A 27500-nucleotide genomic window follows, 5' to 3' on the forward strand; every position below is an offset into this window, starting at 1 on the left:
TATTGAGACTAATGATGTGTTTCTTTTTTTTTCGGTTGTGCACCCTCCCTCTTACTTCTAGACAGGAATTTCTTCCTTCTGTTGTATACTCAGTTTATGCCAGGGGTCCACCAGGGTGACTTGATTTTCTGGCTAGACCTGGGTTTAGTTCAGTCAGGTACTGTGTTTCTATGCAGTTGTTTAAATGATTGCATAGGGCATTCGTATATAGTTCTGCATAAGCCTCCATGTTTTCCGAGTTGGGGGGTAGCTTTAAAATTACCTATGCTATCACTTAATAGAAACGAATTTGCCTTGGAAAAATTCTTTACAGTTTTAAGGTTTGATGGGGATTCTACATTTATTTCAAAGCAGCCCAATTTATGACCCGATCTTACCAATGAGGACATTACGATGGAGGTGTGCAATGCTCCACCATGTATGTGAGTACTATGTAAAGGATATTTCAGCCCCTAGTGGGAGTACACACCAGCTGTTCCAGATCTTTGCATTAACAAAGGCCAGGAATCTCTTGAGCATGCATATCAGTGGTCATGTATGTTTCCCAGTTTATGGAGGGGTAGTTAAAACTGCCCATGTGTAGAGTGTTGGGCTGAATGGTTAGTGATTCTAGTAACTTTAGGCATCAGGAGTGTTTTTCATGGTTAGGGACTTGTACCTAGTGATAAGATAAGGAATTTTGCCTATGGTCAGCTGGACATGGAGCAGCTCAAGCGAGTCATCTTGCTTGACCAATCCTGAGGTGTGATTTTTTTTTTTATGTAAATAGATACACCCCCTGATTCACCCACAGACAGAAATATGCACCCAAACCTTAAACAAATTCAGACCTTGGAAAGAAACATTTTTAAATTGACGATGTTACAGATGGCAATTATTTTTTGAGGAAGTGCATTGAGTGGCAGCATGTCCCCAAGGGGGTTTGTGTATATGGAAGTTCCCTAATGGGGTCGTGGAAAACACTCCATCCCATATGGAACATTTGGAGCTTTTCGACAAAATGGGTATTGAACTTACCAAGCTAATTATTAGGGAGAATGAAAGACAATTAAGTCAGCTGAGACCAATTATTTCATCCTCTATTACAATGTTACTGAGGATTTATTATTCTTTCAGTTTCAGGATAGGTTCAACAATATTTTTTCCAAGGTTGATCAATAAATGACTTTGTTAAGGGCCAGAAAGAACAACAAACTTTGGAGGGATGATCTTGACTACTAGAATAAGACAGCCTATCTGAAACCTAGGACTTTTTAACATAGTAGCAATTGGGAATGGGGTCCAGCTTCAGACAGTGTTGTATCTGATGGACATTATGCCAACTCACATGAATCTTCCGATTTAGTACAAGAGACTTTGAGGCGTTCCAAGAAGTTAGACAACAAATGGGGTGGGAGGGGTCCAAAGAACCTGTTCACCTCAGATGAGGTTATCACAAGCGGAGCTGCAGAGCACACTACTGGTGGGGAGAACTTTACCCATGTCCCCATGTTGCACTGATTCGAGAACTGGAGTTTTATTTTGACATCAAAGTACTCTGTCGATTTCCTCCTTTTACAATTTTAATGTTTTTAATTTTACTGATATCTGTATCGGCCTGGCTCACCACATCTTATTTGTTAAAGGGTTCAGTTTTATTCCATATGGAAGACCCAAGATAGCCGATACTCTGGCCAGCCTGAAAAGGTTTACCAGAAAGATGAATTTGCACCTGCTGTTTGGAGGAGATAATGTCACTCATGGCAATGACTGTATGTTAAAACAGAAGAGCGTGTGTTTAATCCTCCACTACACCCAGTTATACAAACCTTTGAAAGGAAGTGTGAAAAAGAGATTAGAGGTCTGTTGAATGCTAGAGGCAACCCATTTTTTTACATTCTTACCAATCATGATTAATCTATTTTGGATGATTTTGCATCCAACAAAAAGATTAAATGTATGAAATCAGACAAAGGTGGAGGAATGGTACTAATGGACACCACTGACTATCACGGGAAGATGAATTTCATTCTTGCAAACACTGACACTTATCACACTGTTTCTGTTAATGAAATTACAGCCGCATGCATGATCAATTTACAACTTGATGAGCTGGTGCTGGATGGTATTATTTTGATTGATTTATTCCAGTACTTAAGGGTTGACAACCCAATTATTCAGTATCCCTAAGATTCATTCCGACTTAGAAAGTTCACCTTTAAGACTTGTGTTTTCTTGGGGCTCCGTCACTGAACCTCTTGCTAAGTTTATTGATTTTAAGTTAAAGGACCTACTGACACCAGTACGGCATATTTTGAAAGACTCGTGCAACTTTACTGACAAACTTAGGCATGTTCAGATAAGATGATCAATGTTTATTAGTTGCTGTAGATATTAAAAACTTGTTCTTTATGATACTCCAAAAGTGTGGGTTAAGATGGTTTGATGAGACTGTTTCACATTATGATTTACTTACTCATGTGGATGTTAGACTAGTTCACGAAGTTATGGAAATGATGCTTGGTAATAATTTTACTTTATGTTGAATACTTCAAGCAGAGAAATGAAGTAGCTATCTGGGCTGCTTGCACCCCCATATATGCCAACATTGTTCTTTAATGGTGGGTAAAAGAGGTAGTATTCAAAATGGCCCACTTTCAGGAATGTTTGGTTTATTTAAGATATCTGGATGATATCTTTATTGTTTGGAAGGGGACCCCTCCCAGATGTTAGAATTTGTTAGGAATTTGGAAACATCTACCCCTTTTCAAAAATCTACTTTTAATTCTAATATTTGCCAGACTTGATGTGAGCATTAAGAAGTGTTACCATGTCAATTCTGACATGACCATCTACCGGAAGCCTACATTCAGTAATTCTTTTTTGCACTATACCAGTAGCCATCCCATGCACCAAAAAAGAAGCGTTATTATGAGTCAATGTATTAGAGTTTCTTCATTAACATCGAGGATGAGCAATGTCTGGTTGAGCTATACAAACTGAAGGGTATGTTTTGTGAAAGGGGTTACCCTGAGGACCTTATTGATACGAACGTCAAGAAAGTCCTCAACCTTAGGAAGGAGAGGTATGGTCCAGTCATACAGGCTGGCCTTCAACATATTACCCAGTCCACAGGGGGTAAAGGTTCAGGGTCATTATTTTTGTCAGACAATTTTTCTATGCATATGGTATTACACTATTCAACATATTCTGAAAATATCAAACATGTAATATGGAAAAATTGGAACATGTGGGATTGACCGTAACAGTGTTTGATTTTCAGCATTACCTTATTTTGTGTACAAGAATAGAATAATTTTAGAAAAAACTGTTACAGCTAGGTCAGAATTCTTCCACATCACTTCTAGATGTGGTTGTTGCAATCAATGTTCATATATTGATAATTATGCCTACAGAGAGATTTGGACATCATTAAAAATGGATAAACCCTAGACATTTTAATTGTAAGTCTAATAAAATTGTGTATCTGGCCAGGTGCTTCTCTTGCCCCGCTTTTTTGTATCAGGAAAAAATCAAAAAAGCTCTAAATAAGAGAATTTACCAACATAATTACAGTATCCGTAAAAGGATGACAAAAGCGCACTGGCCAAACATTCTTTGATTTGTGATAATTTCAGTAAATTCGTTGGTGGTGGAAAACATTACTGTATACAGTGGTGATTGGAAAAATAAGTTATAGCGTAGTGAGATGATTTGACAATTACGGTTAAATGCAACTACACCACCAGAGCGAAATGATTTTATTTCTATTGTTAGTGAACTAAAGAAACAGGCTGCCATTGTTTAACTGTCATTTAATTGCTTCTGCACACTTACTTGCTAGAAACAATGGTGTATGTAATTTGTATGTTTTAGGCATTTTGTATTATGAGCAACTATTGTGCATTCATTGCTTTGATCACTTTAATTTTTTAAGAAAACAAAAAATGTACTGATGAAACGAAACACGGCCAGGTTATTATTTGGTTAGTGCTTTCATAGGTATTCATTCTGCTTCTTCAGACCATATGAAAAGAAAAAACACAAATTCCACTCTATTTAAAACTTTTTAAGAACTTCAAAGCCAATCACATGGCAATACACACTAATTAAAAGAATTATTATGTCAAAGGTAACTTAGTATCTTACCTAGGCAATTTCTCTTAAAAGACATATACTTGTATTAGCTAACTTTCAACTAGAATTATTTCTTTTTGAATATAAAGAATACCCTCAGGTCTCTCATTTAATTTTCAAGTTACCACATTTACCTACTCATATGGCAAAAGCAAATTTTTGCAATTTCATATATACATCTTCCATAAATGCGCTTTAAAGCTTGTGCTTCAAGCTACATACATTAATAAAACACTTATGATTCATGAATTTACCTAATACGTGTAAAGATCTAATATAAATAACATTAAAATACCTTCTGTTGGATGCTAAGCTTTCACAGTCTATAATGGTACTGAGGCAAGTGCCACATATATTTTTCAGCACCTGTCTTAAGTGATGATATTCTAAAATACTACACACTACCCCTCTGCCCTGGAAGATGATATATAATCTAGATGAAACTTTACCACATAGATAGAATTAATCACCGTACAAGTAGGGGACATGGTTGGTACACCAACAGACAAGGGAGAAATGTGCAGTATGTTAAATTATGGGAACCAAATACATGTGAATTATCTCTTAAACAAACAATCACCCAGCATTAAGTGCTGGTTTCAATGGAATATTTCCATGGAGTCCTTTCTCTCCATCCGCGCATAACCTAATAATCCATTTGGTTTCGTTTAACTCTGTGTTATTTCTAATATCACCAAGTATTTGTCCCATATTAATAACTTCAATAACTGAAAATTTGAATGTATGACCCATTGAGGTTGTATGTACATGTTTAGCAACAGCGTTGTTCATATTCATATTCCCAATGTTATAGAGAAGTTCCCTAATCCTATCTTTCATACGTCTGTTAGTTCTGCCTACATAGAAAGAGTGGTAACTAGTGCAATTGGATAAATAAATATTATTAGTGCTATTACAATTAGCTTCTACAGCATACTTATACTTCCTGCATATAACTGGGTGTATAAAAATACCCCTGGTATCTACATATTCACAGTAATTACAGTTACCACATGGGTTTGTGTGACTATCCATATCAGTAAATTGCCTCTCTGAATGTTCTCTACGATGGCATAACATTCTTTTAACAGACTTTTTATTTTTGTACCTAAAAGACGGGTTTATCACCTATTTCTTTAATCTTCTTGTTGGTAGTGAATATATCCCAATTTTATATATAATCCGAGTAATCTCTTTAACATTTCAGGTATAAAATAATGCACATCTTATCGGATTAGAATTTTTATTAATACATATATCCCGTTTTTCCTTCTTATATTCATTTGAAAAAGTCTAGCTTTAGTTCATCTCAATGGAATTCCCACTTATATTATCTCCTTCACTTGTGTTTTATCATATCCTCTTTCTATAAAATTGTCACTTAGGGAATTAATGTGTCACTTGATATTTAAAAAGCTACTATGTTACTTCCAAGTATGATTCCTGGATGGTAGCGGAAAGAAAGTGCTTAATCTATCAGCTTATTTTTTTACTATTTTATTCGGAGTTTATATTAAAAGTTTTCATTCTCCACAGAGCTGTAGCCTGAGCATTTCTTAGTGGTTACTTCTAGAGAGGAATTTCTTTCCTCTGTTGTATAGTCTATTTATGCCAGGGTTCCACCAGGGTGAACTGTTTTTCTGACTAGACCTAGGTTTAGTTCAATCAGGTACTGTTGTTTCTATGCAATTGTTTAAATGGTTATACTGGGCATTTGTGTATACATTTACACAAGCCTCCTTGTTTTCAGAGTTGAGGGAAGCTTTAAAATTACCTATGCTATCAGTTAATAGACGGAAATTTGCCTTGGAAAAATTATTTACAATTTTAGATTTTGATTGGGATTCTACATTTATTTCAAAGGAGCCCAATTTAAGATCTGATCTTACCAATGAGGACATTAAGATGGGGGGCGCAATGCTCCCCCATGTTTGTGAGTACTATGTCAAGGATATTTGAGCCCGTAGTGAAGTGCAGACCAGCTGCTCCAGATCATTTGCATTAACAAAGTCTAGGAATCTCTGAGTCTGCATTCTAGCGGTCGTGTAAGTTTCCCAGTTTATGTAGGGGTAGTCAAAACTGCCCATGAGAAGAGTGTTGGGTTGAATGATAAATGATTCTAGCAACTTCAGGTACGAGGAGGGTTTTTCATGGTTCATGTTCAGGGACTTGTAGCTAGCAATGATAATGTGGGAGATTTTGCCTATGATCAGCTGTACGTGGAATAGCTGAAGTGAATCATCCTGCTCGACCAATCTTGACATGATTGTTTTTTATGTAAATGGAAACACCTTCTCCTTTCATTTTTTTTCCATTTTAGAGGGTGGTCTGAATGTGTGATCGGCACTGTAACCTTGCACTGCCAGAGTGCCTTCCACGGCCTTGAACCACGTCTCTGTAACAACACAGACATCATCATTCTCCACAGACATCATCATTCTGCACAGACATCATCATTCTCCAAAGTGAGGAGAGTTTCCTGGGAGTGCAGTTTCTTGTTAAGACTCCAAGCACAATTACAAAACTCTCAGACAGTATTGCATCACAAATCTACAACCAAATGGGAGAGGTTATTTCAAGCACAAAAAGGAAAAGTGGCTAAGCTTAAAATGACCTGCAAGGGCAGATAGCCTAGTATTTACCTATGAATTTATAAAAAATGTCTTTGCAACTACGTAATTGTAAAATTCTGAGCTTATCTGCATTTTGCTGGTGGTATTTTAGCAAATGCTCCTTTTGGCTGAAATCAAAATGAGAGAACACTCATGGAAAGTAGGATTCCCAACATTATTGATGGTGCAATGGAAGGTAATCAGCTCCCACTGTGAATGTTCACTTTTTTTGATACAGCTTGCCTTGTCTGCAAGTACAACAAACAAACATGTTGCAAATGTAATTTATTTCACTTTACTTTAATCTTGCTCTTAAAGTATCACGATTTTTTGGTGGTGGTGGACTATATGTTTGGAACACTTCATTTGTTGGTTGCTGCTGTACAATAACACTTACGCAAAGAATATTTTGAGTTACTTTTATTTTATACATTTCTGGTAGAAATTTGCTGTTAACAGTTAGCAACAAGTTAAATACATGCATGTGCATGCAAATGTAGTTATGTGCTTGCATGTTACCTGCATTAGGAAAATCAGCCGATGAAGACGCATAACAGAAAATGGTAAAACGTGTAAAGAACAGCATGTAATCAAGCAACCCACCAACCAAATAATGCAACAAATGAAGAGGAGGAGTGGGGGACTCTGAGCTGTCCTGTTCACTGCACAATGTTGCTGTCGTTTTAAGTGTTTCCTGAGTGGGATACCAACTATTTTATGAATTTAATGTACCAAAGGTTTCAGACTCATTTCCGTTCTGGGAGGCATGAAAATTAAGCATCAAACTGACATGCACAGATAAGCATTTAGTACTTTTTTCCAAGCATACAGTCACTTGCTCAGATCTTCCAAGTTTAGTACAACTACTGATAGCCTGATCTGCCACTTCCTCGTTTTCTCATATGGCACCTTTTAACATAGATTATAAAATATTCACAATGAATATGCCCACAAGAACACTATTCACTTTCTGGTCACTGAAATGTATGGAAACATCTAGTGATAATTCATGAAGCCTTTCTGAATATTTCCACTTTTCTAGCCCTATGATTCTTCTAGTAAGAAACTGTACATTTTTAAGTGCTTTTATGTGACTTCTTCAAAGCTGCACAATGCTGTCTTGTAGTTTGCAACAGGTCTGATCAGTAAGATATAAAGTGATCCAGTGGTCTCTCTGGGGTAGCTACAGTCTATCTTGTTGTCATTTCTTTCTACCATTGTCAGCAAATCTTCAACTATAATGTCATGATTTGGCCATTTCATTTGTAATCATAGTATATCCTCCCAACTTTCACGGTGTTACAGTTACTGGCTTTAAAAGTAAACTCACTACTACTGCAAGAATTTTGTAATGTATAGGTGTGTACTAGACTAATGGCCCTACTGCCTTTACAACCCTAGCCCATAGGCTTATCCTGGCATCATGCCACCCAACCTTCGTTCCTAGTGCCTCTGTCGAGTAGAGCCACTGGAGTGATCCTCGGGGTGAATTTTCTATTTCCCATCCACTCATCAAGATTTCTGTTGAAGAGGGCCAGTGAGGTGCTCTGTTTGACATGTATGAGAAGTTTATTCTATAGCATGGGCAGCCTCTGGGTTATGAACCTGTCCCTCCAGCACGTTCTGTTGATTGTGGCAATGGGGCTGAGGTCTCTGGAGTGTGTGGTATGGAGGAATTGGGATTTCTTTAGATGTAGCATTTCTAATAGAGCTGGGTCAGACATGGGTTTGTAAATCAAGCAGAGATCGCCTATAAGTAGGCAATATGAGACAGAGGATAGTTGGAGTTTTTCAGTCTGTCCATATAGAACAAGTGTTTAAGGCCTAGGATCCTCTTTGTGAGGTACTTTTGCGGCCACTCCAGTTGTTGCAGGTGTCTAGTAAGGTACATGCCAAATGGGGTATTGCACTTGATGACTGGCCTAATCAGGGAAGAATAGAGGGAGACGATGACCTCTTTCTTCCTGGATGTAAAACCCTTAGTAATGAGATGTGCCACATAGGACTTTCTGACCATAGTGGCAATGTGGTGTTCAAAAGAGAAGTTGCTGTCAACCTGTGTCCCCAGATCTCTTATAATGCCTTCTGTGTTCAGTGGACTATTATCGATGTGGTAATTCATGGGAACCGGGTTTTTCCCAAAGGGGATGACGACACATTTTTTGGCATTGAGCTTAACGCCATGGTTCTGACACCAGTCGGTCTCAGTGAGGCCTTTCTGTAGGATGTCAACATTACTAGGGAGTTAATAATAGCTCCTAACTTGCAATTGTCTGCGAACTTTGTCAGTCAGAGTCCCTTCGTGTTGGCCTGGACTTCAGAGAAGTAGATACCAAACAGGAGCGGACCCAGGACCGAACCCTGCGGGACTCCACTCATGACTGGTTGGCAGTCAGCTACTTTCACACTGTGGGTTCTATCTGTGAAAAATAGAAAACTTTCAAGGTAGAAAACACTGGTGAAAAATATTTTCTTTATTGTACTCTATAAAGAAAATATTTTTCACCAGTCCATGTCTGTGGCGCTGAACCTATTTTCATCGTTTTGCACCAGTGTTTTTTATTCGTGTGAGGTTCTATCTGTGAGCCAGTTTGCAACCCACCTAGTGATATAGAGGCTGATGCCTACCTTAAGTGAGTTTTTCTAGGATTCCTGAGTGGGGAATGGTATCAAAGGTCTTGGCCAGATCAAGGTAGGCTGTATGAACTACCTTGCCTTCATCCACAGCTCTGGTAACTGACTCAAAGAAGTCAACCAAGTTGAGCAGGCATGATCTACCCTTCAGAAAACCAAACTGTGTGGGATCCAGAGTTTGGAGATTCCCTATATCCCTGTTTTATTAGGTCCATGATGATGCGTTCCACAGCTTTGCATATCAGACTCATAAGGCTAATTATAGCGATAGTTCCCAGGGTCTGTAGTCACTCCTTTGTGGAGAGGGATGACTGTAGCAGTGCGCCATTCGGTAGGGACAAAGCCTGAGGTGAGGCTGTGATTGAACAGGCACACAGGTGAGGTGCCAGTTCACTCTGTAGTTCATGTAGAACACAGCCAAGGATATTGTCAGGTCTCATAGAAGCTGTATTCTTGGCCTTGGACAGTGCTGTTTTAACCTGTGCAGCAGTACTACTGAGTGCCTGGCAATCTACTGGTATTGTGAATGGTCCTTTGGGGGGGTGTAAAGTTGGCACTGAATCTGTCGGCCAGTATATTGGCAATATCGGTTGGCTCGGTATAGGAGGTACCATTGTGCAGTTGTTCAGAGCAAATCTGGCTACTGCCATGGAGATTCTTTACATAACTACAGAAGGCCTTGCGGTTGTCTTTATTATCTGCTGCAATTCTGTTTTCATAGCTAGCTTTAGAGGATTTGATGAGGGATCTCAACTTTTTGTTGAGGCTGATAAGGGTGTTTTTCTAGTCTTGGGACTTCACCTTATTCCGCATCAGTTTCCTCCTTCTGTTGTAGAGTTTGTTTATGACAGGGAACCACCAGATTGGCTTCCTTTTTTTGGAGGAGAGCGTCTTGGTTCTATTGGGTATGGCGAGATCCATGCATTTGTGTACATGTTCATATAGTGCATTGGTGTATGATTCGGTGATCATGCAACTATTCTCCATTTGCATGGGTGTCGTGAAGTTAGCCACCTCTGTTTTTAGGAGCCCAAAGTTAGCTGTGGAGAAGTTTTTCATGGTAGTTACCTTTGCGGAGGGTGGGGGTGGGGGTGGGAGGGATGTGGATTTGCAAGGTGATTAGTTTGTGGTTGGATCTAACCAGGGAGGAATTGACTATTGGTTTAGAGCAGCGGTCACCCATGGTAGTAATGATCAGGTCAAAGATGTTGCTACTTCTAGTGAGGCTAAGAACGAGCTGGTCCAGACCATTGGAATTAATGAATTCCAGGAAACTTTGGGCAAGTGTATTGGTACACGAGTAGTTTTCCCAGTTAATGGAAGGGGTAGTTGAAGTTGCCCAGTATCAGAGTGTTAGGTTGGACCCTAATATTCTCCAGAGAGCTTAGGAATGTGGAGTGCGAGTCTTGGGACGTGGTTGGGGACCTATAGCAGGCTATGACCTGAATCTCTGTCTTACCTAATGTTAGCTGCACCTGAAGTATCTCTGATGTGTTATGTTGGGCTACCAGTCTAGAGGTGTGCGCATCCTTTATGAATATGGAAACACCACCGCCTTTGGAGCTTCGGTCCAAGTTCTGGGGCTGAAAGGTGTGGAATAAGTTATAGCCTGGTAGCACAGAGATGCTTTCTGTTGCCTTGAACCAGGTCTCTGTTACAGCACAAATGAATGTTGATGTTCTCCATTTTAAGGAGTGCTTCAAGTGAGTACATTTTGAGATTTAGACTTCTAGTGTTTAGCAGCATGACCCTCAGATTGCATTTGTTTGTAGCTGTTACGGTGGTAATTTGGTCTTTGGAACACCGCCTAAAAAAGGTACTATAGGAGTGGCAAGAGCCTTGGCCAGTATCCAGAAGCCCAGGGGAGACAGATGCAGGCCATATCTGGCAAAGCATTGAGGTCTGTCAATCATGCCATCTCAAGCAGACAGATACTGGATCCCCTTAGAATGACACCAAAAACTTGGCCAATTGTTGAACTCATTTTCTGCTTGTACTGTGATATCATTCTGGGTGATGGTAGGATGCTGCTCAGGGCTAGTGTCATACCCACCTGGGCTACATAATCCAAGAGCTCCTCCAAGTCTCTTTTCATGTAGACCAGGGAGGAGAGCTTTGATCTCTTTCTTAAATAATTGCATATACATTTTGCAATCATTTTTTTTAGGTATCTAACGTCCATTTCCCACATGTATGTGTAAGAGGAATGTTCAAGAAAGTCACAGTAGGACAGAACCCGCTGCAACTCCAGTGCTAATCATCCCACCCTGCCCTGTGCTTGTTACCTAACCAGATTCCGATGAAGTCCTGTTTGTGTTAAGGACAAAAGCGCTTAATCGGTTTGGTCATAAATAAATATATTTTATTTTATAGTAGAATCCTGATTGTGGCTTTTGGTTACTAGTTTTTTATTTTTTTCTTAACCAGTATTTCACCAAATAAATTATGCATGGAATTACATATTCTGCTTTTAATTAAATTATTCCCTTATGTGGACTAGTGTTAATTGTCTTCACATGGTCAAGATAGGCAACCACAGCAGTACATCCTAATTGAAAGCATGAAGATTGTAATACTTAGACTAACAAGAATCCCGTTAAATGAATGGTAGGATACATACCAGGTCTGATGTTTTAGTCTGTGGAATCTCTGAGTAGCACACCAAGTCAAGGGTGTAGCTTTTCTGAGTAGCAAGACAAACACTTAACAGAAAATTAGGCTATGTACACCAAATCTGTAATTGTAGTATTACCAACAATCTCTCTCTTACTCCAAGAAAAAGAAAACTCAGAGTTAGTATACAGAATTAGCAGGGATGTGGACAGCACACACCACTCATGCTACGGGATCCAAGGGCCATTCTTTTCAGGATGTGAAGCCCTCCCTGCAAAAAAAAAAATGGTTTATTGTTGTTACTATGAGTTTTAAAATGTGATTTTTTTTTTTTGTGGAATCAGAGTTTATTTTTCAAAGTACTAGCAGCTGCAAGTCTCATATTTCTGACAGGCAAATCATTAATCAAGTGCTGCTTTTGCTTTTTTAGCAAATGCAACAAGAGGGTGGGAGGTTGGCATAATGGTTAAGGTGTTACTTCACCAACACAAGGTGCACGGTTTGATTCTCACATGGGGTGATTGGCAAGGCTTCTAATGGCCCACAAGGGCAGTTAGCCTAGTACTAATTTATGAACCTATTTAAGAAAGATGTCGCTTTACAAACTTGTGTGGCTCAGTATCTAGTAGAATAGTTCCCATACCATTTTTCCACAAGCTCCATTATTACTCTGTCCATGGTTTTACACTATACCAATCATGCTGATAAGCAGGAGCAGCCTTAGGTCAACTGGTGCCCTAGGCAAATGGGCTCCATGGTGCCCCACCACACCACCTGGTGCCCCCATCCTGGTCTACCTACCCCAAATAAATACTGGAAAAGTGCCCCTGCTAGAGTGGCGCCCTTGATGGCCTATGCCTAAGGCCGGCCATGCTGATAAGTCTGCAAGTATCCGAACATGTGGGTCCACCAGTCTGTGAAATGGTAACACTAGACTCCATTTACTGATAACAGGAAAAAATAAGTACAAGTGTCAAATGGATTTCTTCAAGTACAATTAGAGTACTTCTAAGTAAGCTAGGCCAGAAGGGATATCTGCCTTGTGGGAAAAAGTAAGCCAGGCCGAAAATAATATTTGTGCTTATTTCAAGATAGAGACAAGGGAGGATAGATGAGGTTTGTTTATGAAAGTTACAGTATGAACAAGAGACACTTTCAAAAGAGTGCAGTTTGAAACATACAGGCAATCTGTCATGTTTTGTCAATGGTTTTATTACAAATTCTGTCATGGAGTATTACTATGGAATGAAAATTACAGAGTATTACAGCATGAGATCATCATAAACATGCTTAGAAGTGTAACAATCTGAGTTGTCATTCAACTGAGGAAAAAAGAACAGATCATTGCATTATTTTCTGTCAGTAAAGAGTGTGTGAACTTTGATTAGAGTACATTCCAAAATGTAACACCAAAGAGGAGAAAGTACTGGTTTTCCCTGCATTTAAGTTAGCCTTTGTAGCCTGCCATTTTACATTTGTTCTTGTGCAATCTCAGTAAACTGTTAATTCTGTTCTGCACAATAAATGAACTGCCACAACATCATTCATATCTCAGTAAATTTACTCCGAGACAAACAGTCAAGATATTTAGTTATCATAGGGCAGGGGGGCACATGCAGTTCTCTCAAGTGTACTGTACTGTATGGGGACTAGTATAACATTATCATTACTGTAGGGAATTCTATTCTGCTAAATTCACTTTCCATGATTTCATTTTCCACTTCACTGTTAATGTTTGGGGAGCATGTTAGTGCCTTCTTTTGATTTCAGTATCATTCTGTTTTTATTCTTAGGTAATAGGCATTGGTATCAGCCCTCATTTTCCTAGTTTGCACATGGGGTTGGGTTGTAACATCTTAGATAATGCTAAGTTTAAAAACACATGCACAGTTCACTTTGCTGTTAGTTGCAGCAAAGTGCTGCAGATCAGGTGCAGAAACAAATTCTGTTAAGAATGATGCTTGCCTTTCTGCAGCTGTTTGACTGTGGAATAACTTGGATTCCTATTAAAAGTGCAATGCCTATAACTGTAAGTCCTGCAACTTTGAAAGTTAAGCTTGAAAGGCAGATTAAGTCAGTAAATATTGAAACGTATTATACTGCCATTAACTCAGTCCCCTCCAGTAGAGCTCTAGAAGTTGGCACTGTAACTTTCAAAGGGCGGAGCCTAAACTTTTTGATAAAATCAAATGATGTCCTCACATTTCAAACAACTGTTCATCTCTCTTGAATTATGTAGAAAGATTAACCAGCAAGGCTACCACAACCATAAACATACAAAACAAGTTAAAAACACACTTTTAAAGTTAAAGTTAAACATTGTATCACTTTAAAAGTGTGTTTTTAACTTGTTTTGTATGGATCTGAAGAAGCGTTAGCCAAAGCGAAAGCGCTTATCTGTGTTTTAATAAAAAGTGTATGTTTATAGTCATGGTAGCCTTGCTGGTTATTTTTCTACATTATTTTGGCTATTTTCCAGCATTGACTTTTGTGTGCTACTGGGCCTTTTGGTTTGCTATTTGTCTCGAACTATGGGGTAACTTAAATGTAAATGACAAACTCTTTTTATAGTGGTAGCATTCTTTATGTTCTAGGTCTTAAACTGGATTTTATGTCACATTTAATACATTAACTATTGGGTTTGTAAAATTTTGTAAACAACTTACAATGTCTCACCAACCACTCAAGTTACACATATACTGTCAGCAGCATTTTGTTCACCCAGCTGAAACCTTTCATAAGGGCCTAAGCAGTCCTGTATGTGCTACTTGGTTGCCAAGATATTTAGAAAATGATGAAATTTATGACAATACAAATACATGGTATATGAACAAAAATTTATTTAACTTTTCCTGCCTTAATAAGAAGTCAGATAGGAATACCGTTGTTTGCCACTATATAAGTTTTAAGATAAAACCTTTTCATACTTAGTATGTAGCATAGTTTTGGAATTATTTATGCAAATATGAACAAACAATATCATTAGGCATCACCCTGCTATAATGAGTTAAGGCAGTTTTGCAGGAAAGCTTCACTCACTGCACACTTTAACATGAGGGCTATGCATGTACACCCTTGAAACTTACAAATACTAACTCCAAGATCACTGTACTTCAGAATAAGGGGAATACTCTCAGATATCACAATCTCTTTACCTCAGAATATCTGGAATATTCTGAGGTAGCACAGTTTGAAACTTAGTATATATATATATGCCTCTGATCTCACAATTAGTGTTGTTGTACCAAAGGTCACCATGTCATGCCCGACAATTCTGACACAAACTTGAATGTTTTATATTTTCACTACATGCATATTTTTTTCTATTTTACATTCATGAAAATTTGATAGATTGCAACTGCTTTGTATCCCTGGTTACACTTGCAAAAAAAAAGTTCAAATTACTGTGCTGCTGGAGTAAATACAGTGCACATCATAACTGTTGATTCCTCTTTTATGTACAAACTAGAAGGATTATGAATATTCCCTATATGCAAAGTTTCCAAAGCATCTGGACTGTGAAAATTAAAAGCATTATCATTCTGTCACTAAAAGTGATTTTTTTTCAAGTATTTGAAATGTTAAGATAAATACTTTGAACTGCAAATTGGCTGTAGCTTTTTGTCTGTCAATTGAAATCAAAGTCTTGGTGCAATTTAAAACCAAACATCTAAACATGCAGAAAATGTCCCTATAAATTGTATGAAGCATAAGCCTCTCTGGTAACATAGAGGGATAAAATCCTTATTATGGCCCCAGTGATCAGAGTTTAAGTGGCTTGAGTGCTTGATGTTGAGGGTAAGCAGGATGGGCATGCCTATCCTAGATAAAAGGGGCCATGCTAACTCCCTCTCTGGTGGAGGTCAGAACTCAGTGAAGAACTACCAGGCTGGGTTTGGCAGAAGGACTACGAGTAGGGTTAACCATCTTATGGGCCTGGATAGGGCACACATTCAAACTTATTCCCATTGCCTGCCTTGCCTAACTGTGATGACATCATGTAGCGGATGGGTAAGAGGCCTAAGGAAAAAAAAAAACTTCTGGCCACCAAGAATAATGGCATCACTCACAAATGTTCAACTCTCATCTCTAGGCACAGTAGAAAAGCCAAAGAAAACCCATAAGATGAGGCTGAGCCCTTGGACAAAGGGGAATGAATGAGTCAGCTGAGCAGTGGGATGGCAGCTTGATGATCAAGGCTGCCAGCTGAAAAAGAAAAGGCAAAATTTATATCAGGCATGGATGCCATGAATGTAGCTGGGGGGGGGGGCACCGTGAGAATTTTGAGTGCAAATTTGAAAATCCTGACCACACCCTTGGGCGACTTTGCAAATGTATTTACCTAAATACATACATAAATAAATACATAAACACAAATATATATATATATATATATATATATATATATATATTTTTTTTTTTAAGAATGTGAATTACGCCTGAAAGAAAAAAAAATCATAGCCCTTGTGAAGTTGAGTGCGGATTCCCCATATACGCCCCACTGGGCTTGCTGCAGCCAAAGCTTCGAGAAAAGTTACATAAATTGCTGAGCTCTACCTTGTTTCTGTGTGATAAAAATACAGATTCGAAAACTAGTAAACACAGTTTCGAAAAATACTAAACACAGTTATATTGTATATGAACAATATCATTAATTAAAATGTATTCCTTTAAACTTGCTACATAACATGATCTCAGCAAGGACGATAATAAACTAAGATTCAGCGATGCAACCTAAACACAAACAGACAGACATTTAGTATGTAAGCATACACCTACATTTTCCAGCAGCGGTGTGTACTCTTCTTCTGGAACTGATGCACCGTGCTCCTGAACGGAATTAACACATCCATCGCTGTACATGTTTAATTGACTTAAATCACGTTGTTCATGGATAACTACAAAACGAATCAGTAAAATGCTACGGATTCAATGACATGCTACAAGCTACAGTTTCTAGTTTGCTTCAAACTTCCTGTTTTCCAGACTTTTGGCACGTGACAAATGGAATGTGACAACACACGTGGATGATCTTAGCTGTCTTCCAAGCAGAAATAATCCACCGATCAGTGTCTGACTATGCAGAAACTCCTTATCACTATGGAAACGTTTACTTGGGCTCTCCAGTAAGACGCTTCTTGAAGTAGCGCTTATTTATTACGTTTAAGTCCAGCGCCTACGATTGTGTTTAAAACTATGAGGTAAAGCTGTTTTGTCCGTTTATATTAACACCTGGTTATTTTTAATCAGCTGTTCAACTTATCCGTAGCATTTATAGTTTCAAGTTTTTCATTTATTTTGGAAAAAATATAAGTTGCCCGGCATAAAAAGAAGTTTAGACTTTATTGTTGTGCTTTTCCTTGTCGTCTGCTGTGTAAATGGATGTTTAGTTTAATCCACGTGAGTTACGAAGGGAGAGTTTTGGTGGATAAATTAGGCGTAATGTGTACAACCCTTTTCAGATGGGATATGAAAAAAAATCCGTAGTTAAAAGTATAGTGGTTGTTACAATCCATGTATGTGACGTAGTCAGATTTTGTAGCAATAAAATGTGGACTAATGGCATTGACAACTGTACAGATTTTCACAGAATGTCCAAATTTTTGCCTCATATTTTTGGTCCATTTTTCATAAAATTGTGTTTTTTTACGGCAACGTTTGTAAGAGCAATATGTAAAAAATTATCCATACTTTTTGGCTGTTCCAGTTTTATTTATGGCTTTGTCCAGATTTCTTGCTCTAAGAGATTGAGAGGTATGGCTAACAGCCTTCTCTTTGTAAGGGTCTGATATGCAGCAAGGGTGGTACATAAGTCTTTTAGAAGTTCACAGGCTGATACAAGGTAAATGTCAACAAGACCATAACTTATTTGCTGTAGAATTCTGTATAAAACCAAAAATAATGGGTGGGGGGCATAGGCCCAAAATCGGTGACAATTTGCATATAGTCTTTTAAAGAGTCAAAACAACAGATGATGTGTAGTAAATGTGTATGTTTTGAACAATAGAACACATGAAATTCTAAGGACTGGCATATGTGTCTCTGGTTGTCAAACTATGTACTTGGCCACTCATGCTCAATCCTACTTATGTCCCTTAAAATAACACTAGAGTATCAAAACTTGTGATATGTAGTGAGAATAGGGAACAGGTTGAGGAGACCCTGGAGAGGTGGAGATATGCTCTAGAGAGGAGAGGAATGAAGATCAGCAGGACTAAGACAGAATATATGTGTGTGAATGAAAGGGTGGCTAGAGGAATGTTGAAGATGCAGGGAGTAGAGTTGGCGAAGGTGGATGAGTTTAAATACTTGGGATTAACAGTTCAGAGTAATGGCAATTGTGGAAGAGCAATGAAGAAGAGAGTACAGGCAGGGTGGAGAAGAGTGTCAGGAGTGATTTGTGACAGATTAGTACCAGTAAGAGTGAAAGGGAAGGTCTACAGGAGAGTAGTGAGACCAGCTATGTTATATGGGTTGGAGACAGTGGCACTGACAAAAAGGCAGGAGTTAGAGCTGGATGTGGCAGAGTTAAAGATGTTAAGATTTGCACTGTGTGACAAGGGTAGACAGGATTAGGAATAAGTATATTAGAGGGTCAGCCCAGGTTGGACAGTTTGGAGACAAAGCAGAGAGGCGAGATTGCGTTAGTTTGGACATGTGCTGTGGAGGGATGCTGGGTATATTGGGAAAAGGATGCTAACAATGAAGCTGCCAGGTAAGAGGAAGGTGTAAGAGAAGGTTTATGGATGTGGTGAGAGAAGACATGCAGGTGGTTGGTGTGAAAGAGCAAGATGTAGAGGACAGGAAGAAAGGGGAACAGATGATTGGCTGTGGCGACCCCTAATGGGAACAGCCAAAAGAAAAAGAAGACTATGATCAAAACTTGTCAAGTACATTTGAGAAGCATAACTTAGTTTGCAGCCCCAGGGGGCTTTTTTGTTACTTATGAAGTACTGACTGACTATAATCCTCAGTGATTATCAGGAAATCAAACATTTTATATGGTTCAGGGCAAAAATATGAGGTGAAATATGACATGCTCAGGAATGGTTACTTTTAGCAACTAAGGTGATGCTCTACCTAAATAGCGCAGTTAGTAGTTAACATTGAAGCTTACCACATCTACTGCTAGTCTCGTAAAGCAAACTTGGATAAAAGAATCTTTAAAGTGTCTTTGGGTTACTGTTTTATAGTTAGAGTTATGATTTTAGGGTTGGATTTAGTGTGTTAGGGTTAGTGTTTGATTTATTTGTATTTGTTTATCAGGGTTATGCACTGTTCAGTATTGACCAATTTCAAGCTTAACTCGAGTGAAATACAAAACATTTCAGAAACAAAACTGCAGGAGATATAAACAATAACAATAGTTCAGACTAGTTATGCAGAAAAACATGATGTATATTTAAATGTGTGTGTGTGTATATATATATATATATATATATATATATGTGTGTGTGTGTGTGTGAATAGATAGATGATCTACTGCATAACATTGAAATTTCATAACGTTGAATTGCATATCATTGAGACCATAACATCTAAATCCCAAAACACTGAAAACCCAAAACATTGGAAACTCAGAACATTGAAAGTGTGCTTCATAACATTGAAATGTACAATGCATTTGTAAATAACATCCTCTCCACCTATAACAACACCTAACTAACAAACACACTTTCTACTATGTTTCTATAGGGGGGCAAGCCCCCTGCACCCCCTCATAAATTAAATATACCAACTCCAAGATTGTACTACAGTGGAAAAAAGTTAATTTCCTAACCTCACTGTATCACAGTCACCATACACTGAGGTTAGGAAATTAACTTTTTTTCCACTATAGTGTGACCTTGGAGTTGGTATATTTAATTTACGGGGAGTGTAGGGGGCAGAACCCCCCACAAGGAGGATGCCACCCTTGCAGAAACGTAGTAGAAAGTGTGTTTGTTAGTTAGCTTGTGGTGTAGGTGGAGGTGATATTATTTACTTGTGCAATGTATTTTTCAGTGTTATGAAGCATAGTTTCAATGCGCTTGAGTTTTCAGTGTTTTGAATTTTCAGTGTTATGGTCTCAATGTTACGAAATTCAACATTATGAAATTGCAATTTTATGAAGTAGATATATATATATATGGTATACATTCATTTGAGCGTCCACACCAACCTGGAATGGGTGTAACGCCGAATCGTAATGTCGAGTTTCAAAGTGGCGAATGGTCGGAATGTCGTACAAAACACCGAATGCGACATTTCCGACCGCACTCCATCGGCCGATCAAATGAATGTATACCGTATATGTATACATATATATATATATATATATATATATATATATATATATATATGTATGTGTATACAGACACACACACACAAATATATTTTTAAACATAATATACATACATTCTACCGAACAAGCTTAATGCAATGTAAAATCAGGTAGCTTGTTAAGGTTAAAGTTTTTGGGTTACGGTTGTGGATTTTTAGTTACTTAAATTACATTTTATGGGAAGCATAATAATTAAATACTTTTTTTAGTTTTATACTAATTCCTACACCTGACTTCCGCGGTGGTGCAGCGGTAGCATTGTTGCCTCACAGCAAGAGGTTCTCCCGTTCGATTCTCGGCTGGAGTGTGGGGAGTGCCTTCTGTGTGGAGTCTGCATGGTCCTCCCTGTGGTTGGGTGGGCGTTCGAAAGACATGCGTAAATGGGCATGCCTTCGTTGAAGGTTGAACGTAGAGCTGGCACCTTGGCGTTTGTGAAAATCTATTGCCAATCATTAGCGGACCGGAGTTCCGCTGTGGCAACCCCTCACCAGGAAAAGCCGAAAGACAACAACAGCTAATTCCTACACCTAGGTAATTGATCTGTCCTATTCAGAAAATACAAATTATACAAATCAGTTATACGTGGTTGCAGTGAATAGTCAATGCTGACTGTCCATCCATTTACAAGCTAAACTTTGAAAGTGGCAAGAATATTGCTTTGCCTGACATGTAGGGGGAGCCATGGCCAGCCTTGCGCACAGATGAACTAGGCAGCTACCTAGGATGCCATTTGGTTAGGAACACTTAACCAACACTTTTACATGTTTGTTTTTCTAGAGTAGAGACATACTATGTTTCTTTACGGTGTCCACCTCCCTGATCAAAGTGGTTGCAGCTATGGTGCACTAGGAAGAAGGTGCTGTGCACTTGACCACTCATTTTGCAGGCTTTCTGCTCCATCCTGTCCAAGATCTAGACAGGTAAACTGCAAATAGAAGACAGCTGAAAGCCCACAAATCTTGCAGGCTGCCAGATATGTAGAGAACAGTTAAGGACTGGACAAGCAAGTGTGTGTTTCTGTGAAATGGAGTTGAAATGTACTATTGCGGCTGTTTCATTTAAATATTTTCTTTTTTATTGTATTATAGCTGGACATCACAGATGTATACACACAGAAAAGTAGCTTAATTGCTGGCTATGGGGTGGGTCTGTGAATGAGAATAACTGACCCTACTATCATTTGCTTATTAATCTAGCTCTGCAAAGCTGATTTGATTTGCATAAATGCATTGTCTTCTGTTTATATGAAACAATACTGGTTTCAGTACTTTTAATTGGGCTTCTGGGGTGTACACAGCCAACAACTTTGCTATAAATGGTGGGTGGAGGTATCCTGTCTCAGTCAGTAATTTGGTTTTAGAGGACTAGAGTGTGTTTGTGTAAAGTAAATTTGAATATTTTACAGGGGCCATGTTTTAATCACAGTTAAACATCTGAGGTGTGCACAGTCATTAAAGTGGCTATAATTGATGTGTATGTTGATCAAAGTGTGTCTCTGCTGTTTGATTGCTTTTACAGAGGTATGGATCTGGTATGACAGAAGCAGTATTAACACACACATTGAGTGGAGTCTGCATGCTGTCCCTTTATTTATGTGGGTTTTATCCAGAAGTTCTGCGTTTCACTTTAGACATGATGACTTGCCATTCCTTCAGTTTGCCTGTAGGTAAGCATGTACTGTATGTATGTTTGCATATTTAGTGATAAAAATTGCTTGAGAGGGGCAGTGTCAGTGTGTTTGTGTATTTGCAAAAATCAGTGCATCTTGTGATAGACCTGATTTGCCAAAGTGGGATGTTAATACCTCATGTGTTTGTGGAAAAAAAATATTGTCATTTTTTTTTACATGTGAACACATAATATTGTCTGACACAAACATAAGGCTTCTGGGTAATAGAAAGAAAAGACAGTTAATATGCCATTAACTTTCAAAAAATAAGACATACCTCCAAACTCTGGACCCCACCCAGTTCAGGTTTGTGAAAGGCAGATCATGCCTTCTGAACCTGGTTGACTTCTTTGAGGCAGTCAACAAAGCTGTAGACAAGGATAAGGTGGTTCACACAGCCTACCTTGACCTTGCCAAGGTTTTTGACACCATCACCCATTCTGGAATTATAGCTAAACTCACTAAACTAGGTATAAATCCCTATGTCGCAAGATGGGTTGCTAACTGGCTCACTGACAGAACCCACACTGTAAAAGTTGCAGACTCCAAATCTGACTTCAAATCAGTGACAAGTGGAGTACCACAGGGTTCAGTCCTGGGACCTCTTCTGTTTGGTATCTACTTCTCTGAAGTACAGGTTAACACAGAAAGCCTCTGGCTAACGAAGTTCACAAATGACTGCAAACTAGGAGCTATAGTCGAGTCCCCAAATGATGTGGACATCCTACAGAAGAGCCTTACTGTGACAGATGCCTGGTGTCAGAGCCATGGCCTCAAGCTCTATGCCAAAAAGTGCATTGTTATCCCCTTTGGTAAAATCTCTGTACCCATGAACTACCACATAGGCGGAAGTCTTATTAACACCGAATGTGTGATAAGAGACCTTGGGACCCAGATGGACAGTAGTCTCTCCTTTGGTAAACGCATTGCCACAGTAGTCAGGAAATCCTTCTACATGGCACACCTCATCGCAAAAGGGTTCTCATTCAGGAAAAAAGAGGTCATTGTTCCTCTCTACTCGACACTCATTAGACCCATTATAGAGTACAACGCCCCTTTTGAAATGTACCTCACAAGACATCTGCAGCAGATGGAAAGGCCACAGAAGTACCTCACAAAGAGGATTACTGGCCTCAAACAGATGCCCTACACTGATCGTCTCAAACCCAGAGCTGTTGGACATGCTACACCTAAAGAAATCCCAATACCTCTGAGCTACATGCTCTAGGGACCTAAACCTTGTCACCACAATAAACATGACTTGCTGGAGGGATAGATTCCTGTCCCAGAGACTTCCCATACTCTGGGACAAGCTACCCCAACTATGTCAAGCAATGTTCCTCATTAACACTCTTCAAGAAAAATCTTGATGAATGGATGGGAAATAGGAAATACACCCCGGGGATCACTTCTGTGGCTCTGCTCGACAGGGCACAGGAAATTAACTTTCTTGGGTTGATGTAAGCCAGGGAACTTTGTTGGCTAGGCTTACTTAGGCCCTTGGGCCGATAGCCTAGTACCTACCTATGAACATAAAATGCATCACAGGTTGTCTAGACCTTTCAGGGCTTTTAGAGGCCAGGTGGCTGCCATGGTTTACTATCAAATGACTGAAAATCAAAAGACTGAATCCCAAAAAGACTGAAAATTCAAAATATTGAATACATTTTTAATGCAATGGGCCAGCCCCCCTGCTCCTCTCATGTGGGGGGCTGCGCCCACAACCCCTATATATATATATATATATATATATATATATATATATACCAACTCTAAAATCGCATGACAGTGGAGACGGGGCAAATTCCATCATTCAATATTTTGAATTTTCAGTCGTTTTGGGATCCAGTCTTTTGATTTTCAGTTATTTGATAGTAAACTGGCTGCCACACCCATTGCTATATATGTGAATTTTGACACAGGTTTTCTAGGGGCCTTTACCCTTGGCCCTGCTTAGTCTGTTACCAGCCCTGTTCAGAGATGTGCTAGGAAGGTCACTATAGGTTGTGTGAAGGATGGGAACAGTGCACTCATTATTTAATTTTCCCCACTGTCAGACCTCAAAGGTGTGCATGGGGGTAATATTATTATCATTATTTCTTTAAAGGAGAACCGCACCCACAGACTCAAAAAACATGTTTATTTCATCATGGTTTGGTGTTTCTTACATTTTAACACCACTTTGGGGCTATTTACAGTTTTTTAAATATTTTTATACGTAAGTTCTGAGGCTGACCACCTGGGATCTGGCATCTTGAAGTAATTCTGATTCTTTAGTCTGCCTGTACGTATCCCACAATGCAGTGCCTGTCTGTAAAAAATTACATCACACAGGCCATTTTCATCTTGAAGCTCCTATCACTGCACTGATTTTACATGCATATACTGCTGTCTTTCAGTCAGTTCATTTTAAGTAACATTTCATGCCGTTCAAAGACTACTTAAAACACAAACCCTGCAAATAGCACAGAACAGACTTTCAAAGTGCTTTTTACTGCTGCTTCATTTTAGAATTGCTAAATTGCAGTCTTTTATAAAGCCTGAATTATACTACTTTGACTCATCTCCCATTCTCCTTCACACCTAACTTCCCTAGCTGTCAAAGTGCTAAGGGTAATTTGAGCTGTTACCTGCTGTAATTGTTCTAGCCTTTACTTTCTGTATGGGTAGGGGAAAAAACAGGGAGCTGTAACATTTTCCAGGGTGGGATAAAAGTTTTTTGGAAATTAAATTACCACAGTACAGTAAGCTACGGTTCTAGTGGAGAGAAACAGTCAATTTAAAATATTTTAAATGCTGTATTGTTGTTTATTTGTAGCAAGGACATTAAATAGGGAGAAAAAGAACAGAGAAGTTGAGCATTTAATAATAGAATCCCATTGTTGTCCTTTAGCTTTCTTCACAGTCTGACCTCAACAGTTTGCACAGGTCACTGTAGCTTGACTAGGAGCAGTATGCTGTCCTGGTGGAGCAAATTGGAATATATTGTAATGATTATTCTTTTTTTCACTTTTCTCACAGTCAGACATCAGAGGTTTATGCAGGTGGCTGTGTTTTGGGGATAGAGGTAAGGAGGTATGCATTGTATATTTGTCTGACATCAACATCTTGAAATATATTAGTGTGTTCTATTTGTTGTTCCAGTCTGACATCAGAGGGGTACACAGAAGGTGGTCGTTTTTTTTGGGGGGGGGGCAGGGGATTCTTTATAGATATATGACAACCGCAATTTGAAATATATGGCTGTGGCTACATGTTCTTCACTCTTGCTCCTGTCTGGCAAATGAATGGTACACCAAAGTTGATTATCTCGTCTTTCGGAGGTGGTAGGGAAGCAGGCAATATTCCCAGATATGATTTATGTGTCCTGTTAAGTATTTGTTTTCTCACTTTACTGCTAACTGCTATTCTTAGCTTTGAGTACTGAGCTCTGGACATATTTATTTCTTCCTTGAAGGAAAAAAAATGAATTTCTTTCCCTAGTCATGCTTTTGATATAGGCCACCTCTAGATCAAATGGTTGGAGGGGACTATAAATGTGCCTTAGGGCATCTGGAACCCCATGGTTTCTGGGGAGTCCCAGTGTTCTTTATCAACCCGGGCTAATTTCTTCCATAATGCATTGGATTTTATACAAAACATACGCCACATGAATAAGGATAACTACAATGTATGATATTTTACTGCAAGGGTGGCCTACCAGCATCTTTGTGAAGTGTTAATAATATGGCCCACAAGATACTGCCAGAAAGCCAACAGCACAAAGCATTTTCTTAGTTATAGTCTTGCTCCCAGTCTTTACATACTTCTTACAGCAGGAACAGATTACACTTACTTAAATGCCTCTCTTGTAGCAGAAACAGGCTGCACTTCCTTAAATGCTTTACAGTCTAATAGTTTTCTACTTACTATATATTCCTCAGGAACAGCATAGCTGAATATAGACAAGCAAGATCCATACTGCATGTCACTAAAGATATTTTTTCTTGGTCCATGCTTTGCAATTATTTTCACATTGTAGTTGTTGGGTATTGTATGCACGTGTGTGTGTGTGTGTGTGTGTGTGTGTGTGTGTGTGTGTGTGTGTGTCTGTGTGTGGTTACACTGGATTGGACTGCCTGACAGCAGTGAACTCATTTATATTAATGTGGCCAGTTTTTATGTGTATTTCATTTATTTGATCATACTAGGATATCTGAGGTGTATGTTGCTGTCATGGGTTGGGCTATATGAGTCTGACAGCAAGAGAATGAATTGCATTTTTGTTGCCATCTTTGCCCCTGTTGCTTGCTAGTCAGTCTCCCACCCACCAATTTCTCCATTCTTTCCATACATCACCAGAGGGTGAGGGTCAACCAGGAGGCAGCTGTTATTTAGGCAGCCATCAAATGTAGATTTTTTTAACATATTACCCTAACCCCTATTTGCATTTCCCGATCCCTTCTAGTATTTGGCATGCATTGAGCATGCTCAGCAAAGGGTTTTACTTCCTGTGTGGGTACCCTGCCCGTCTTATGGATGGCACGTCTGTGTGCCTTTTAGTCTACACTGTGGATGCTCAGTGGAATCGAGTACCTAAACATGCACCCCACCCCACCTCTTGGAAAAGATGTGAGCCAGGTATCTGCATCAATCTCTCTTCTCCTGTGCTGGCTCCAACAGATGCCCTAGCCACTGCTCGAGCTGTAGTTGCCTGCATTGTAGTCATGGCTTTAACCTTCTATACCATTGAAGCTCACAAAGGAGTTGAAGAACACTACAGTGGCAATTATTTTGCACGTATTCATGCATCTGATCACAGTCATACATCCATTTATAGAAAAATAAGCATTTTGTTTTAGCAGCCTGTGTTTTCATATGCCCACTGAGTGGACCCCCGAAAGAAGTTGTTTTGTGTCTTTCGGCTTTTCCCGGTTAGGGGTCACCACAGCGGAACTCCGGTCCGCTAATGATTGGCAGTAGATTTTTACGTGCTGGCTTGCCGGGCCTAACGCACAACCTTCAACGAAGGAAGGCCCATTCATGCATGTCGCCACACAGAAGACGCTCTAACTGAGAATCGAACGGGCAACGTCTAACTGTGAGGCGACAACACTACCACAGCACCACCACCGCAGTAGTAATTACTAATTTTTTCAGTATCCTTAGAAAAAATAATTAATAGGCATCCCTACACGTGACTTGCAGCTGTTATCTATTAGCAGTACAGTCTGTAGAAATAGTGGTTTTTAATACTGTGCAAAATCCTAGTGGTGTTAAGTCTTGTAAAGCAAGTTCTGAATGAGCTGCAAGAGCAATTCTGATAAATGATTGTGACCAAAGTACTGTCACTGGCTTGTATATGTAATATGTATGCATTTTATATTATACATGTACTTGTATGTGTGTGTATAGAAATATATATATATAAATATATATATATATGTGTGTGTGTGTGTGTGTGTGTGTGTGTGTGTGTGTGTGTATATATATATATATATATATATATATATATATATATATATACATATACACACATATATAAATGTGTATG

General features: G+C 39.0%; 2 protein-coding genes across 3 annotated transcripts in view; one reads left to right on the plus strand and one right to left on the minus strand.

Moving 5' to 3' along the window:
* The window catches only part of SLC38A6 (solute carrier family 38 member 6), a 1040054-nt gene extending 1023192 nt beyond the window's left edge, over positions 1-16862 (minus strand). The window contains 1 exon segment of the mRNA XM_044074482.1: positions 16755-16862. Coding sequence (XP_043930417.1) covers positions 16755-16838 — 84 coding nt within the window. The 5' untranslated portion in view covers positions 16839-16862.
* A 204-nt stretch (positions 16863-17066) lies between these two features.
* Positions 17067-27500, plus strand: part of TRMT5 (tRNA methyltransferase 5) — a 283193-nt gene continuing 272759 nt past the window's right edge. Inside the window, exon 1 of one of the 2 annotated variants that reach the window (XM_044074480.1) lies at positions 17067-17176. In XM_044074480.1, the coding sequence (XP_043930415.1) occupies positions 17172-17176 (5 nt within the window). In that variant the 5' untranslated portion in view covers positions 17067-17171. The remainder of the gene's footprint in view (positions 17177-27500) is intronic. The other variant, XM_044074481.1, reaches the window with a different exon arrangement.

Source organism: Protopterus annectens, chromosome 6.part0 (assembly GCF_019279795.1).
Source record: "Protopterus annectens isolate FY-2018-M chromosome 6.part0, PAN1.0, whole genome shotgun sequence".
NCBI lineage: Eukaryota > Metazoa > Chordata > Ceratodontiformes > Protopteridae > Protopterus > Protopterus annectens.